Source organism: Notamacropus eugenii, chromosome 3, assembly GCF_028372415.1.
Source record: "Notamacropus eugenii isolate mMacEug1 chromosome 3, mMacEug1.pri_v2, whole genome shotgun sequence".
Classification (NCBI taxonomy): Eukaryota; Metazoa; Chordata; class Mammalia; order Diprotodontia; family Macropodidae; genus Notamacropus; species Notamacropus eugenii.
The window spans coordinates 270,115,644-270,133,758 of NC_092874.1; the positions used below are offsets into that span (position 1 = coordinate 270,115,644).

At 35.0% G+C, this 18,115-nt stretch overlaps 1 protein-coding gene across 2 annotated transcripts in view; it reads left to right on the forward strand.

Moving 5' to 3' along the window:
- TMTC3 (transmembrane O-mannosyltransferase targeting cadherins 3) overlaps positions 1 to 18,115 on the forward strand; it is a 72,034-nt gene that overhangs the window by 39,592 nt on the left and 14,327 nt on the right. For both annotated transcript variants that reach the window (XM_072655521.1, XM_072655522.1), the window contains 3 exons: positions 3,884 to 4,004; positions 12,417 to 12,528; positions 16,273 to 16,376. In XM_072655521.1, the coding sequence (XP_072511622.1) occupies positions 3,884 to 4,004; positions 12,417 to 12,528; positions 16,273 to 16,376 (337 nt within the window). The remainder of the gene's footprint in view (positions 1 to 3,883; positions 4,005 to 12,416; positions 12,529 to 16,272; positions 16,377 to 18,115) is intronic.

Consider the following 18,115-nt stretch of genomic DNA (forward strand, 5'->3'; position numbering starts at 1 on the left):
GTATACTGGAATTATTCTTGTTTTGAGTTTTATTTTAATATTTGTTTCTTTTTTTTTAATCTTTAAATCTTTTTTTTAAATCTCTATAAATAGCTATTTTTTTTAATCTCTTTAATATTTGTATCATTCACCTCAGTTGCTTGCTCTTTTGATTTTGGAGGCTCTTCAGATCCTCTACCAAATGTTTATGTTAGACTCTGACATGAACTGACCATTCACTGGTGTATGTTATGGATAATAGGATCATATATTTAGAGCCAAAAAATCTAGGGAATCATAGCTCTTAGAGGTCATATACTCCAATTCCCTCCTTTTACGGAAGAAGAAATTGATGATGAGAGAGAGTAAATGATTTGCCTAAGGTCATACATGTCATAAGTTGAAAAGTCAAGATCTTACACTATGCTGTCTTTCAAATCAGGCATAAGTAGTCCTGGACAAAAGTACCTGTGTGTTTAGTAATAGTAGCGTGATTTATTCCAATTCAGCCTCCCTAGTCCTTCTAATAGCATTCATGGTTCTGTGTCTGATTAGGGATTTATCCCTGGATTCAGGTCCTTCTTTGGACACTTTTCAGTGGCGTCTTGTCCACTAGGTCCATGACCACCTGCCCACTATTGACATATTGAGCTTTGAAGTCCACTAAAACTCAGAGCTTTTTCACCCAAATTCTTACCTAGTTCCAGTGTCACCCATCCCATAACTGTGCAGTAGATGTTTTAAACCCATATCGGACTCATCTCTATTAAATTTCACCATTCTAGCTGATTAAGATCCTTTGAGTAGTTTTAGTTCCTAAATCTGTTGTCCAGCTTGGTAATTATTCTGCCAAACTTGTATTCAGACTTGACAAGCTTGCCGTCATCTAACTCACTGGTAAAAACTTTGAACAAAAAAGGCCGAAGACAGATTCCTTGGATACTGTCGAAATCTGCCTTATAGGTTGACATTAATCTTAATCACTGTTCTCTGGGTTTTACCCTTCAAATAGCTCTGAATCCTACTAGCTCATATTTTTCTGTCTTGTCCGTAGGATTGTCACAAGAAACTTTATCACCTGCTTTACTCTTGTAAAGGGAGTGAATACAAACATATACAGAGTATTTATAGAAAGTAAGGATAAACTGACATGATGAAACTGTGCTGGTTTTTTAATAATCAGTACATCTCAAAGTGAACAGAACCCGGACAGCAATTTATATAATAGAAATAATATTGTAAAGACAAACAACTTTGAAAGACTTAGGTACTCTGATCAACACAGTGATGACTGTGGTTCCAGAGGATTGTGGATGAAGCATGCTCCCCACCTTCTGATAGAGGTGATAGACTTGGCACAGATTGTGTGGGTTATTTTGGTTTTTTGGTCTTTGTGGACATGGACAGTGTAGGAATTGGTTTTACTTGACAGCAAATGTTTAGAATAGGGGGTTTGTTTTTCTTCCTTTCTCAGTGAGGTGGAAAGGGTATTAGAAGGAGGAGAGGAAGAGAAGGTGGCTCTTTTTAAAAATAAAATTTAGTTTAAACAATAATGCTAATCACTACCTATCTAAGTGCTCACAAATCACAAAAGTCCTAGAATTTGTCTTCAGACCAAACTCGAGATTATCGGTCTGTATCCTTTAAAAATGGAAACTGTTACTTTCATGTGTAACCTTGTAGCAACTTTACTGGCCACCACAGTTTTTTTTTAAATCACCAGCATTAGGTCGGCAGTTATCTCGTCATTCTTAGATGCAGTTTGTACTTATTGAGGAAACCTCCATACTCTGCTGTGCTTCCCACTTCTCTTGGTTTTCAGTGCTGATTGCCCAGAATCATAGAATGTTTAGAAATCCAATCCAAACTTCTCGTTTTACAGATTAAGTGAGGTGATTTGTCTGAAGTCCTAAGACATTAAGTGCTAGAGTCAGAACTTGGTCTTCTGATTCCAAGTCCTATATTATCTCCCTTTTTTTATTCTGTCCTTGCTAGTCTCGATGTCATTCTCCTTGAAAGAGAAAAGAGAAACATAAAAATTGAGCGGTTCTGACTTTCATTTATTGTAGTCACATCTCCCCTAAGAAAGGTCTGTACACCTTTGGTCTTCTTTTCTGCAACATCCGTGAAAAAAAGAAACTTCTTTATTGTTTGTTTTCATTGCCAGCCTTGGCTCCTTCTAAACTTTAGTACTTTTGACACCATTTTTACAGGACCATGGCACCTTTTTTTTAATCGTAAGTATTCTTTTGGCCTCTTTATCTGGTGTTTGCAAATGAATTTGCTGTCTCAACCAGTCACCCCAAACTGCTTGTCTCTGCTTGCTAAGAAAACATTGCTCTCTTGCCTACAGGCAGTTTCTAGCCCCTTACTAGGTGCAGTGACTTATTTTTGTTTAGACAAAAACCTCTAGGAAATGTTGTTAGTTAAAATCCCTACCATTATCCACTTTCATTTTAATTAATATTAACAACTTTTTTAAGGAGGCTGGGTTGAAGGCATTATAATCCCAGTTGTTATCTGATCTTTATCTTTCCAATTTGGTCTTGAGTCAAATATAACACTTTTCCTCAATGTCATCTTTGATTCCTCTCGTTACACTTACTCCATATGTCCATTCTTTTGCCAAGCCTTTTCAATTTTACTTTCACAATATTTTCGTAGAAATTCCCTTCTTTCCTCCTACTCTTTATACATCATAGTTGTTTTCATTTTGCTTCCCCTGTTAGAGTGCAAGGACTTTCTTTATACCTCCAGCACTTGAAATAGTGTTCAGAACATATTGTTTAGTCATTTCAGTCATGTCCAACTCTGTGACTCTATTTGGAGTTTTCTTTTGCAGAAATACTGGAATGGTTTGCCATTTCCTTTTCCAGCTCATTTTACAGATGAAAGAAACTAAAACAAACAGGGTTAAGTGACTCACCCAGGGTCACACAGCTAGGAAGAGTTTGAGGCCAGATTTAAATTCAGGAATGATTTTTCCTGACTCCAAGCCCAGCTCTCTGTCTGCTGTGCCACCTAGCTTCCTTCTTGGCACATAAGTAAGCATTTAAATGCTTGTTGACTGACCAACTGCTACATCAGTAATTAATTGTTTACTGTCTGTTAAAATACAAGTTTCTTTTTAACGTCATTCTGTATTCACCACATCCAGTATCTTCTGACTTAGCTTGAAGAAAATATGTGTGATACATAAGCATGAAATATCTATGTTGTCTACAAGCCTTTGACCTCTTTTATTTCTTGATACAATAGAAGCATTCATTAGGTACCTACTCTCATCCGAATACTGTTAGATATTAGGTAGTTACCAGGACCTTAAGGTCTAGTAGGAGGATTCTAAACCCAAACTGTATTTTTCCAGTATTCTCCACTTATTTTACATCAGTATATTTACCTTTAAATTGTCATTGTGGTTTATGAAGTGATCATTATAATAATATGCATATTTATATACTGCATCTTGGTTTACAAAGAACATTTATGTTTATTATTCCCACCCCCACCATCAGAAAGATAGGGATTGTTGTTTCCATTTTATATATTACAAGGCCAGTTAACTTTAAACTCTACTTTTAGCCATCTTGTATTTTTGATAACTAAAAGGCTTAAGTAGGAGAAGATTTTAATATGTCTTAAATGTACTTATACTAAAAAGATATGAATGTTAATTTCAGGATATTTCACTATAGACAATTTATAGCCATTGTAAAGGTGTGTCACCTTTGTCACCATTTGACCTTGATATTTATAAATGTAAAAATATTCTTCCATTTCATAAAACAAAAAGTTGGTGATTATTTATAAGAGGTTTATTATCAGGGATAAGTTGGACCTAATTGCTTTTGAAGTCACTTCTGAGATTCTGTCTAATTTTGTTTTTAATTTTTTCCTTAAACAGTGTGCTAAAAAAACTATCCTGGGTTTGTCTGTCTATAGTGGTGATCACTCATGCCTTAAAAACACTTCACAGAAACTGGGATTGGGAATCTGAGTATACCTTGTTTATGTCTGCCTTAAAGGTAAGTAAAGTATTTTTCAATATGACTGGAAAGCATATATCAAAACCACCTTTGTAAAACTCAACCAACCTGTTTTTGTTTTATTTTGTTTTCACTTTTGACTTAGTAACAGAAGAAATTTGTGAATTCCATAGAGAATGTGCAATATGCAGCATTTTAAGTCACCTAGCATTTACTAAGTACTTGCCCTGTGCCAGGCCTTGTGCTAAGCTAAGTAGAAATTAATCCAAAAGTATATATCCAGAGCATGTTGTTAATATTTTCTCATATTAAACAAAAATGTTTATTCTGGTGTTAAAACAAGAAAATTTATAATTTCCCATGGGCATGTATTTAGAACATATATTTGATATATTATTTTCTCAAGATAAATTTTTAAAAAAACTTTGCCAGTTTGTGCTAGAATATAAAACTGAAATATTAGTTTGAATAATAATAGAAAATTAGAGTACAAGATGAAAATATTATTGGAATCCTTTGAGTCAGTGATGATTTTGATACAATTAGTTTGTTAGATACTTGGTGGGTGGAAAATAACCCTGAAGTACTTTGTCTCTATGCTACAAATACATCGAGTAGAAATAGGACCACAAAGGAGGTAGCCACGTAAATAGGGTGCAGATTTGATCCTAGAAAGCAGATCTGTGAAAACTTCACGCTTTGAAAACACATAGATCACTTAAAGAGATGAGACTGAACTGGAGACGGTAAGTAAAAAGTGAGGAATCAGGCCCAGTCGTAATAATTAGGGACTTTCAGATTAATGAAACATAAATGAAAAAGTTACGTAACAACAATAATAGTACATTACATCCATCTAGCCTGTTATGCTTGGTGTTTTTCATATGTGTTACATCATCTGTTCTTTGGAATGATCCTGTCTTTCCATCAGGAAGAGATGTATCTGGTAGTTTTTTGTTTTGTCTTTTATTCAGATCTGTTATCTTATGATAGGAATTGTCTAGTGGGGAAACTGTCTACCAGTATAGACCAGCAACTCACCTATAACTTAGTGTCTTGTGAGTTCCTTGGACTTAGTGAGAGGATAAAAAATTGGCCCATGGTGACATGGGTAGTTTGTATCAGAAGCAGGGCCTGAACCTGTGTCTTTCAAACTCTGAGACTAGCTTTTTGTCCACTATGCCATGTTGCCTCTTGATGTAAGGTAAAGTTTTTGAAATTAAATGATTCTCTCCTACAGTAGTTATTTGTAGAATCTTTAAAGAAGTAAAATAAATTGAGCTTGATTCTGAGTAATGAGCAGAAATTGGTATGGCTGAGTAATTGGAATGATCGCAACACTATTCATTCCTCACCATGGGGGAAAGTAGAATTCATCATGCAGTTTGAGTTGATATAATATATGGGTAGGAAATATTTGAAAGTTAAACTGGAGCAGCTATCATCACCTTATTAAAAATACAAGATAAATGCCTACTGAGAATTAAAATTGCCTGGGGAGATAGAAGAAGCCCAAGGAAATAAATACAGTAGGACACCTAGAGACTATAACCCCCTCTTTTTGCCTACTGTTGAGTCCCTGTCTTTGCTTATTGGAGTGCCCCCTCACACTTCAAAGTGTCATTACTTCTCCTGTTCCCAGAACCTTATCCTAGGGGAGGACACAACGAGGTTTCCTTTGCCCTGTCCCTTAACGATAACATCTCATCTTGGATATTTAAATGATAATTTATATATAATCTGGAAAGCCCTACAGGGAAACTGTGAGTGGGAGAGGGAGAGTTCAGTTTACCAAAGATTCCTGTAATTTAATCCTTATCCTTTATGGGCTAAAAATATTCATTACTCTCCTTAGATTCCCTCTTGCCTAAAATTCTTTTCATTCCAGGTCTTGATTTTAACTCAGCTCTCGTTCCAAGGCCATCAAAATAGAGGACATTGCTGTCTTTAAGAATCTGTTTCCCTATTTTTCAGTATGGCATATGTGAGTCCTCTAAGCAAGGACTTCCCTCTCCAGTCCAATAAGCTCATCCCTTTGCCTACAGCCCAGTGTCTCAGACCTGAAAAACCTGTCCTACTCATATCATTCCCCTCTAGCACTATCTTTCTTCAAGAGAAAAACCTTTCTTTTTCATAACCGCCAAAGCAGCTTCTTTCCGTTTCAAGCCTGGGTTGTTAACTGTCTCACTAGGAAATATTTTACCTTTTTGCATCTCACATACTTTGTCTGGCTAGTCCTCTGAAATGAATTGTATGAGATGAATTTTGTGAATGTTTGAGCACTTAATGAAGTGAGACTTAGGATCATATTTCTCACTAGTAGGATTTTGAGCATATTACCTCTCTGACTATTTTCCAAGTTCAAATTAGAAACTATATGTAAAATACTTTCTAAATCCTAAAATAATACTATAATAGTGTCATCCATAATTATTGTAAATAAGACTATTCCATCTGTATTATGAGGACAATCGCCTTTCTTAACCTGGCCAACACTCTGTCCCACCTCCCCCTTCTGCTTTCCTTAGGCTACCATGTTATTCTGAACATGAGCTTTAGGTCTTCGGTGGACCAAGTGACCATATATGTGGACTTAGGGACTAGATGTCTTTCCTTATTCGATAAGACATTGTTAAATACTATGTAAAAGAATGTCAAAATGTTTAAAAATCTTAAAATATGAACCTGAGAATCTTGGGACAAATGAAAAAGAGACAAATGGTTATCGATTAGGAAAACATTAAAGGAGATAGGAAAAGAGCCTAAACTGTATCAGGAACAAGAAGAGATCTAGGAAGAGGATGAAGGCCAAATTGATAGTTATCTGTCCTTTGTTAGGGTGTGGCAGGCTCTGTGACCTCTAATTCAGTTCAGGAAACATAATTGATAAACCTGTAATGTAAAGGATAAAAGATTATATCATCTTTGTCCTCAAGGATCTCACAGTCTCGTGGGGAAATATAAATCAGCTAGGTAGCACAGTGGATAGATTGCTGGGCTTGGAGTCAAAAAGACTACTCTTCATGAGTTCAGATCCAGCCTCATACATATCCTACCTGTGTGACCTCCGTCAGCTTACCCCATTTCCCTCACTTCTTTCATCTGTAACATGAGCTGTCAAATAAAATGGCAAACTACTTTCTTTGCCAAGAAAACCCCTAATGGGGTCACAAGAAGTTGGACATGTCAAGCTCAACAATAACAAAAAGAAGGTGACATGGACAAACTCACTGGCAGCTAGCTGACAGGCTGAGATAGAATTGTGCAAGACTTCATAGTGGATCTAGTTCTCCATCACAGCCTTGATGGAAGAAGAGGATTTTTACAGAGGCATGAAAAGAAAGCTCAGATATGAGATTAGCAAAATTGGAAGACCATTTTAAATTTAGATTGACCAGAAAAGTGAGACATGAAAGGTAGCACTTTGAAATACCTCTGGGAAGGTAGGTTAGAGATATTGTGGAAGGCACTGTACTCCAAATTAAGGAGCTTAACTGTCTAAGCAATAGAGTGATCTTTAGATTTTCAGCATGACATGATCAGACCTCTGTATTAGGGAGATTATTTTCTCATCTGAGTAAAAGGTAGATAGGAATCAGGAGATACCAGGGATAGAAAAACTGGTTCTGAGGCTATTTTAGTAGTCCCTTGTGGAGGAGGAAGCCGGTAGTCCTCTGCCCATAGCTGGTCCCTGCAATGAACCTCTTATACTTGCCTGGGAGCCAGATTTAGACTGGCTAGTCATAGGGAATCAGGACATTCTCTGGTTGAAAGAAGTCATGAACCAGCATTCTCTCAAGTAGGTATACCTTATAAGTAACCCTACAATGGTTTCAGGGCTTCTTCCTCACTTCCTCCCCAGAAGTGGCTAATGATATCTGGAATTCCTTTCAATGGCAGACATTCATTTAGCAGTTAGAAATAAAAGATTTAAACACAAATGCTGTGCTTTTCATTTCTATTACAGTGTAGTAAGACATTTAAGCAAAGTATTAATGACTCTTATCAGATCCTTTTTTTTTCAGTGTTCCAGAGTTTCCAGAGTAAGAGGGCTTTGAGTAATCCCATCTGAAACTCACCAACACTATGTACTGCTTGATCATAATTCATGCTTAATCATAATTCATCTTTTTTTAATAATTACTTATACACATCTTATGTTTCCTCTTTTAAAAAGGAAAAAAGAAAGGAGGATTGGAGGATTTTTGTGGTTTATATGCACTTAAGTATGTAATTATTAAAAAGTGATTATTAAAAGCTAACATGACTTCATCACAAATAATTTAAGTAAGTGGATTAGACCTATGAGATCCCTTCCAGCCTCAAGATTCTGTGATTTTGTTGAACCAGAGGCATGACATAAAAGATGAATTGCTGATGACTTTTTTTTGACCCGGGGAATGCTGTGTTGGATGTCACTTATTCATTCATTCTACATTTACCAAACAGGGAAGTAGGAAGTAGGAAACATAAGATATATAACAAATATGTATAAAACAAGACAAAATATGATTAAGCATCTAAAGAAAAGTACAAAGTACTGTAGTTGTTTGCCCTTCATTCTTAAAGAGAACCATCACATCAGGAAGGTGATGCCATGACTTGCAAGTGAATTGAATTAAAGTGAGGTAGGACTGTGCAAAGAAAGTCACCAGCCTCACTGTCTCCTCCTGAGCTATCTGGGTACAATGGCAAAATATAGCTCAGGACAACTGGAGATGACTCCCACAAAGTACTATAGACTGTCAGAAGAGGAAGAGGACGCCTCAGTTTGAAAAGGGACAGGGATTAGGAAATGACAACGTATTTTCAATATCCTCAAGATAGTAGGATTTGATCAGGTGAAAATGGAGATAGTCAGAAGGGTAGGACTTTTCAAGTGAAAGGGAATACAGTGTTAAAAAGTTGAGGCAAAAAAGTGTAAGATGTGTTCAGGGAACATCTATGGTGTTATAAGGTCAGGAGAGTTATGTTAGGTTAAGCTGGAAAGGTAGGTCAGGCCTAGATGATGGAAAGGTCTTTGAAAACAAGCTAAGTAAGGAATTTGGGGCTTAGTGGCAGTGACTCATTTTTATAGTCCTTTATAAAGTGTTTTCTTCACAACTACTGTGAGACCTTACATAGTATGAATGCTATTACTTTCATTTTATAACTGAGGAAATTGAGTAACTTGTCCAGTATCATACAGCTAATAAGTGGCAGAGCCAAGACTCAAACTCAGGTTCTCTGATCCAAAATCCATTGTTCTTGCTATTACATCATGCTTTTTCCCTATTACTAAGCAATAAGAACCCAAAAAAATTATTAAACAACAGTGATAAGATCAGAGTTATGTTTAAGAAGATCAATCACTGGCAAAATTTAGAACAGATTGAGATGAGAAAGACTGACACTGGAAAGGCTGTTACACTTTTCTACCAGCAATGTAGGACTGGTTCAGTATTGGGAAACTGTCAGCATAAATTACCATATCTGTAACAAAAATCATATGTAGCTCAAAAGATATAGAAAAGGGTTTTGACAAATTACAACACTCATTCATATTTTTTAAAAACACCAAACACTAAAAGCATAGGAATCAATGGAGCCTTACTCAGAATAATTAGTAGTTATCAGCCTAAAACCAATAGCAAGCATTATCTGTCTATAAGATCAGGAGTGAAGCAAAAAATGTCCATTATCACAGCTATTCTTCAATATTGTACTAGAAATGATAGTTATGTCAGTAAGAAAAAAAGAGGATGTGGAAGGGATAAAAGTAAACAGTAAGGAAACACAAATGTCACTCATTACAGATGATATGGTGGTATACTTAGAGACCCCTAGAGAATCAACTAAAAGAAATAAACAACTTTACCAAAGCTGCAGGATATAACATAAACCCACATAAATTATTAGCACTTTTGTATACTGCCAACAAAACTCAGCAAGAAGGAGTAGAAGGAGAAATTCCATTTAAAATATCTGCAGACTACACCAAAAATACTTGGTGTGGTCTACCTGGCAAGAAAAACCCAGGGATTATATGGACGCAGTTACAAGACACTTCACCCAAATACAGCTCTAAATAAGTGAAAAAATATTAATTGGTTATAGGTAGACCAAGCCGCTACAATAAAAGTGTTAATTCTACTTAATTTAACTTATTCAGTGTCATACCAGTCAAACTACTAAAGAATTATTTTATAGAGTTACAAAAATAATAATATATCTGGAAGAACAAAAGGTCAGGAATATCAAGGGAACTGATGAAAAGAAAAATCTGAAGGAAGTTTGAGATTTCAGACCATATCACACAGTGTGGTAATCATCAAGCAGTCTGGTACTACCTAAGAAATAGAGTAGTGAATCAGTAAAATAGGTTAGGTACACAATATACAGTTGTAATTGAACATAGTAATCTAGTTTTTGATAAAACCGAAGATCCAAGCTTTGGGAATAAGAAATTATTTGACAAAAATTGCTGGGAAAACTAGAAAGGAGTTTGGCAGAAACTAGGCATAGACCAGTATCTTACTCCTTGCCAAGAGGTCAAAATGGTTAAGAGATTTAGCTGTAGAGGATGAAAATAAGTACATTAGGGGAGCATAGAAAAATGTGCCTGTCAGATCTATGGATAAGGGAGGAGTTTATGACCAGAGAAGAGAATATCATAGGAAGTAAAGTACATAATTTTGATTTTCTGAAATGTAAAAGCTTTTGCACAAAACAAAACTAATACATCCAAAATTAGCAGCAAGACAGGAAACTGGGAGAATTACAGCAAGTTTCTCTCATAAAGGCTCATTTCTCAAATATCTAGGGAACTGATGCAAATTTATAAAAATAAGAGCCGTTCCCCAGTTAATAAATGGTCAAAGAATATGAACAGGTAGTTTTCAGAAGAAGAAATTAAAGCTGTTAGTAGTCACATGAAAAAATGTACTGAATTACTACTGACTAGAAAAATTCCAGTTAAAACAACTCTGAGATACCACTTCAGGTTATCAGATAGACTAACATGACAGAAAAGGAAAATGGCAAATGCTGGAGGAGATGTGAAAAAATAGGAACACTAGTGCACTATTGGTGCGGTTGTGAATTAGTCCAACCATTCTGGAGAACAGTTTGGACTTGCTGCTGTAAAATTGTGTGTACATACCATTAGACCCACAACTAGATTTGTATTCAAAGAGATCAAAGGAAAATCTATTTGTGCAAAAAGTATTACAGCTTTATTTTTTTGTGTGTGTGGTGGCAGAGAATTGGAAATCAGGGGAAAGCTTATTAAGGAATGGTTGAACAAGTTGTGTATGATTGTGATGGAATATTATTGTGCTACAAGAAATGACATGGGGTATGATTTCGGAAAAACTTGAGAAGACTAATAAGAGCCCTTGTAAAGTTAAACAGAACCAGAAGAGCATTGTACACAGTAATGGTAACACTGTAAGGATGATCAGTTTAAAGACTTCGATATTCATCTGTTAGGTATTTTGTGGTCTATTAGTATAGGGAAGATTGTTAAAAGGGAAATTTTCTTCCTACCTGATAAAGACTCATTGTATTGCTCCTCTGAATTCTGTACTTAAATAAGGGTACAAGTCCTCCAACTAGTGCAGATCACAATGTATCTCTGCTTTGTCACCCTACACAATTCTTGTCTGTGTCTTTATGTGAATCTTCTGTAGAGAATACATCCAACCAGAGTCAGTCTTCTGGTTCTAGTGATATTTGTGGATATCAGTGTGGATACCATCTGTTACTCGTGATTTGTGGATATCATTGTGGATACTGTCTGATGAATGATTCCATATTAGATCATAAAGCTCCTAAAAGTGTGTTTTTCTTTAATGTTAAGAACACAATCCTGTTAGGGATACACCATCACAAATGTAAAATGGGAATTAACTATAATTACTATTTTCATATAGCTGAATCCCCTGGTAGGAGAGAATATAGTTAATTCCCAGCCACAGAGTTCCACTAACCCAGTTTTCAGGGTTGATACTGTAGCGTTTCTTCATCTACATATTAAAAAGTGATCTTATGCATTCTAAACATTCCTATATTTTAAAAACCTGCGCAACTTTTGCATTCTGATATGTTTTCTACTCAGGGTATTTGATACTTTAAAGTATATTGTGCCTCCTGGAGTAAGTTGAAAGAACAGTGAAGTTGGTGATGAAAAACTATGTTTGAATATCATCTTTCATCACTTAATAATTAAGTAACCATAACAGATCATTTAACCCCTCAGAACCTGTATTTCCTCATTTGTAAAATGGAAATAATCGTATTTGTACTGCCTACAAAAATCAGTATTATTTTGAGGGTAGCACTGTGTAAACCTTAAAATGCTATATAAATGTAAGTTAGTTGTAATAGTAGGAATATGTTAAAATTAAAAACAGCTATTTCAACTGGACATCTTATATTATGTAATATTTTCATGTGCTTTGTATATTTAAGGTAAACAAAAATAATGCTAAACTGTGGAATAATGTGGGTCATGCTTTGGAAAATGAAAAGAATTTTGAGAGAGCCTTAAAATACTTCCTACAGGCAACACATGTTCAGCCAGGTAAGTAGAATACATTAAGTCAATATAACTCTCAAGTAAATTTTAATAGTTTTCTTTTAAGTCATATCTGAGCTTCCCTCCAGGGAAGATCCTACTCCATCCAGTGCTTTATTGTAGTCTAAATGTAATCCTGGACTGTCCAGTGCTATGGTCAGTTATAGAGTAGAAATAGTTTTTACCTTAAGGGCAGGAAAGGTAAGATTCATCTGTTGCTTACTCTCTGTGAGATCTTGGGTAAGTCCCTTAAATCCCTTTGTGATTCAGTTTTCTCATCTTATCAATGGAAGAATCAAACGAGATGATCTTTTGCTTCTTTTTTTTCCTTTTCAGTGGGTCTGTTATCTCCTTGGTATAGTTCCTGGTGAAGAAATTCCCTCCTAATGCAAATCAGCTGCTTTGCATTTTATGGTTATAGAAAATTGTTTGGGGCCCTAAGAGATAAATTAACTTGCTCTAGTTCACATATGCATTATGTATTCGAGGGGAATTTGAACCTAAATCTTTCTCATTCTGGGAAAGCTCAGTAGCACCCTGCCTCTCATGCCAATTGATCTTTAAAATTCCTGCTAGATTACTGTGAACTGACTCAAAGTGAAATGAGCAGGACTAGGAAAACAGTAAGCGCAATGACTCCAACAGTATAGGTAGAAAGAAGAGTCACCAAAACAAAAATGAACGTTACGTCATGGCATGGCCCTGAAGAAAAGATAGGAGAATGAATCTTCCTTATTTCTTTTTTGAAGACCTGAACAACTACAAAGGTGGAGCATAGCATATACGCATTTGGTGTGTTAGTTTCATTTCACTGTTTTTATTTTCTTTTTTAATTCTCATTATGGGGCAGCTGTCTAGGTGAGATAGAGGAGGTTAGGAAATGAACATGATGAAAAATAAAATATAACAATAAAAATTTTAAAAAGTAAAGTTAAATCCCTCCTGGTTTCAACATTCTATGATGTTGCTTCATGGGGAGCTCTCCATAGAGCCCAGATTTTAGAAGAAATATATAAAAATTAGAACTAGATGTGTGTAACCAAGAAAGAGTTCAAAGAGATGAACACAGACTTGTAACAGTTTTACCAAGCTAAAAATCCATGTTTGAGTAGAGTTTTCCAGAATGATGCTAAGGAAAAAAAAGAAATTTGTTTGAAGCAGGAAAGCAAACAGGGAAGAAATAAACCTAATGTCTAAGACAGATGGTACAACGTTAAGGGATGATTGAATAATTAGAAACTCATCTTTTCTTTTGCTTCCATCTCTGTCAGAAAATGATCTTTAGTTCTCTTAATTATTTATGATTTTTATGATATATAGTTGTAATGATTTTGGCATTTTTGCTAAATTGCTAGTCTTGAGGGTAACCTGAAGAGTGAGAGGAGTAGTAGAAGGTAAGAAAAAGTAAATGTTCACCTGATTTTCAAAAAAAGCAAAGAATATGGATTCTGTATATGATATACTGTCAATCAATGTAAATTCATGGAAAAATAATAGAATAAATGGATATTTTATGAGCCACTTGGAAAGGAAGTAGTGATCATTAGGAGTCAATATCCATTCATTGATTATAAATCAGACAGGCCAGCCTGACTTTATTTCATTTTTTGATGCTATTACTAGATTGATGGATCAGAAGAATGCTGTGGATATGATACTACTGAATTTCATCTGTTAACATGTCATGTTGACAAGATTTTTAAAATAGGGTTGAGTGATAGTATATTCAGTTGTGTTTATAACTGCCCAAAGAATAGTTTTAAACATCAGTCTGGAAGAAATCTATCTGAGCTTACTGAATAATGTCTTAATTTTCATTTCTTTGTTATTAACATTTTTACAAATGATTCAGATGAAGACATCAATGACATGTTGATTGAATTTTTGAATGAAAAGAAGTTGAGGGAAGATAGCTCATACTTTGTATTACAGAATCAAAATCCAAAGAGTCCCAGACCAGGGAGACAGTTGAAATCTATTTATCTTGCACATGATTATTATGTAAAGAAGTTTGAGAGATTTTGGGGGTGAAGATTAAAAATAAGAGAAAATTCAGTAAGAATAAATGTAAAGTCCTGCACTTAGGTTCAAAAACATTAAGGTTAAGATAAAAAAAAAAGTAAGATAAAAATACAAAGGATTCTTAAGTTGATTGCTAGGTTTAATGCAAACCAATTGTGTGATGCAGCTGACAAAAATATTAATATGATTTTAGCCTGCATTAATAGAAATATTTCTAAGTGTCTGCGATAGGAGCAGTGAGTATCCCTCTCTTCTCTGTGCTTATTAAAGAACTTTTACACTCAGCCCACGATACTCCGTTTTAGTTTGGACATCGTCAGATAGACATTGGGTTCAGAGAAAAATGGAAGGAAAAGACTTTGAACTATATGATAAGTTCCAGGTTATGGAACCAAGATGAAGGATTTGACATTTTCTCTAATCACAGAAGGAACTGTGGCAGAACATCAGGCTGTGTGACTGGAAGGCACTTCATTAAGCTGGAGGGGAAGAAATGCTTGGGCCATCTCTACCTCCCCAAAATTCATATGAGGCATTGGGAGGAGGCTGAAATGGACGTCCAGCCCCACCAGGAATTGAGGAAAAGAGACTGAAATAACCAAAGACCTCAGGAATAAGAAAACTCAATAATAAGACCTTGAGCATAAACAGATAAACTATCACCAAGGAAGATAATAATTATAGGAAGAAATGTGGCCTCCTTATGTATCAGCCAAATGAGAGCAGACAGCTGGATAAATATTGCAGTGCACAGCAGAATAAAGCAGTGCTTGATGAGGGTGACTACCTTGTGGATTCCCAAGAGTTCATAGAACCACACAGCAGGATGTTTCTGAATGCTTTAAAAGTGAAATAAGAATTAGGAAAACAGAGTATGTTGTCTGCAAGGCAGAATAAAAAAGTCTGAATCCAAAATGAAACTATATTGTGTGAAAAACAATTCCTTGTTCTATTCCTTGTTAATAGAACAAGAAATGCTTATTCTGAACATGTTGACTTAATAGATGTCACACTTATATAAATGTTCTAGAAGACCTTTCTGAATTAGGTGATTTCTGAGGACCCTTGAAACTCTGTGAGAAAGTAGACAATTAAATTTTTTTTTGGAGTTTTTGTAGTGTGCCGTGCAACGAGATGCCTACCTATCCTACTCTCCCAAATTCTTCTGTCCTCTCTTTGTTCAATTAAAACTGACTAGACTTGGGTTATAACAGACTGAGGATGGGAAAAAAGGGTAGAAGGAATCAGGAAAAGACTTGGCTTTCTGTACTGGATATTTGGGAGAAAACTTACTCGCTGGTCAGTTAGAAAAAACTGGATGCACAGAAAGCTTGAGGCTAGGTAAAATGCTGTTACTCTCTTTCACTGTATTCCAGATCTTAACAATTATTGGCACAGGCAGACTTGTTCCCTCAAAGTGCTACTAGGTTCTGGGGAAGACATGAAAATAGATAAGATACACGGTTCCTGTCTTCACAGAGGTTACAATTTAATAAGAGAGATAAAATAACCATAATATAAATTAGAGTAAAATGAGTGCAAACAGTGGTGCAAACATCATTGTCTCACCTCTTTCCCTATAGGGGGAACTATATTACTTATTATATGTAACATGACAATACATGTTTATATATGTGTCTATATTGTCTTATTAGTCATATATATATAATTAGTACTGTTCATGAGATAAATTGTATATGAAGTAGGATATCAAATGTTTTATTTTAGATGATATTGGGGCCCACATGAATGTAGGAAGAACTTATAAAAATTTAAATAGAACCAAGGAAGCTGAGGAATCTTACATGATTGCTAAATCATTGATGCCACAAGTAAGTAATATTACATTTTAACCTTATTCTTGTTAAATGGTAATATGTAACAAAAAAGTTGTCTATTTTTAAGCTCTCCTTTTCTTGCATCTACAACCTGGAAAAATAGAAATATTCCACAGAAAGCTATCATTTCTAACCAATTTGAACTTTGTCCCAAAGTTTTAGTATAGTTCTAAGCTTTAATAACACAAAACTACCTTAAGATTTTTGGGACACCCTGTATTAATGTTTTAATGAATAACTCACTAAGTGACTCAAGTTATTAATATTTTTACAATCTATTAATAAATTTTGTTTAATTTTATTAAAGTGATATTTGTATATGTACTCTAATAAGCCAACATTTTTTAATTCTCTAAAAAATGACTAATTTCTAAACTCCCATTTGTTCAAAAACCAAACAATAAGGCCTCACATATCCATAATTATTTTCCTGTAACTCATTCCATTGTTATGAGAGAGAAATAATAGACCATCTTATACAAGAGATTTATTTAGAAAAGCAGCTTTCTAGGGGGCAAGTACAGATCTCTTCCACCTACTTTACCACAATGGTCATTAATATTCATCTTTATGATTAGAAGCAGCACCCTTATAAAGTAGATGCAATACTGGGAGTCAGTTTGTTCTCTGGCATTGTCACTAACTTGATCTTGCCCAAGTCATGTAACCTCAGTTTCCTTTTCTATAAAATGAAAAACTAGATGATCTCATTATCACTATGATCACTAGATGATTAGATTATATGTACTTAGCCAGTTATATATAGTTTGTTAAACTTTGTTTAACTTGAAGGCTGGTAGTCAGGGTATAGATAGGATATAAGAATGCTCAATCAGAATAATTCAATTAAGTCATTATTACTCAACCATTCTAGACAAATTCTAGTTTACTATCATTCAGAATAAAACATTTCAGCTTGTCCCATCCATGAATAATTTTTGTACAGGCAACAAGTTAACTTTAAAAAAAATGAATAAAGAGAACTTGCTAAGTAATGAATTAGACTATATATGAATTTCAGAAGATATTCATTTGTGTAAAGAAATCAGTTACTGGCAGAACTATATGCTGCTTATCTGTGATTACCATAAAATTGATTGTTTATTCTTTGCAACATATACCAAGGGACTAATTTTCATGGTGAGTTCTCAAGTTAGACCAGTGGAATACAAATTCTTGAAGGTTCTGCCAAGACTGACTGATCAATAGCATGGTGAGGTGATAAGAAATTCTCTGGTGGCAAACTAACAGAAAATGGGGCAGTCTTGGGCTTCTGTGCACTTAGCTAGGCTAGTCCTTGAAAAGAATACTCATTCTTTTGCTAGAACTATCCTTGAAAGCAGAATGGTAGAACCTTCTAGAGTCTGTGCTCCACCAGTCTAGCTTTTGAGAATCCATCATGAAAATTATGTCACTAGCATCAATTGCAAAAGAGAAATTCTATAAGTAACTAAACTCACAATTCAGACTAAATTAGAATAGCTTATAAGTGATGGCTTTCTTAATGAAAAGGTGACAACAGAGGAAAAAAAGTACAAAAAATATATGAGGAATAAGGAATGAAAGACACCAAAGACTTGTACTTTAGAAACTTCCCACCAATACTCATCAAGAGAAGAATCATAAGTTGTTAGATGTAGGAAACATCAAGTAACATTATCCAAAAAGCTGAAATTGACTCACTAGGCTAATCCTTAGAAAGTAGGTCCTGTTGCCAGGACCATCCTCCAGGC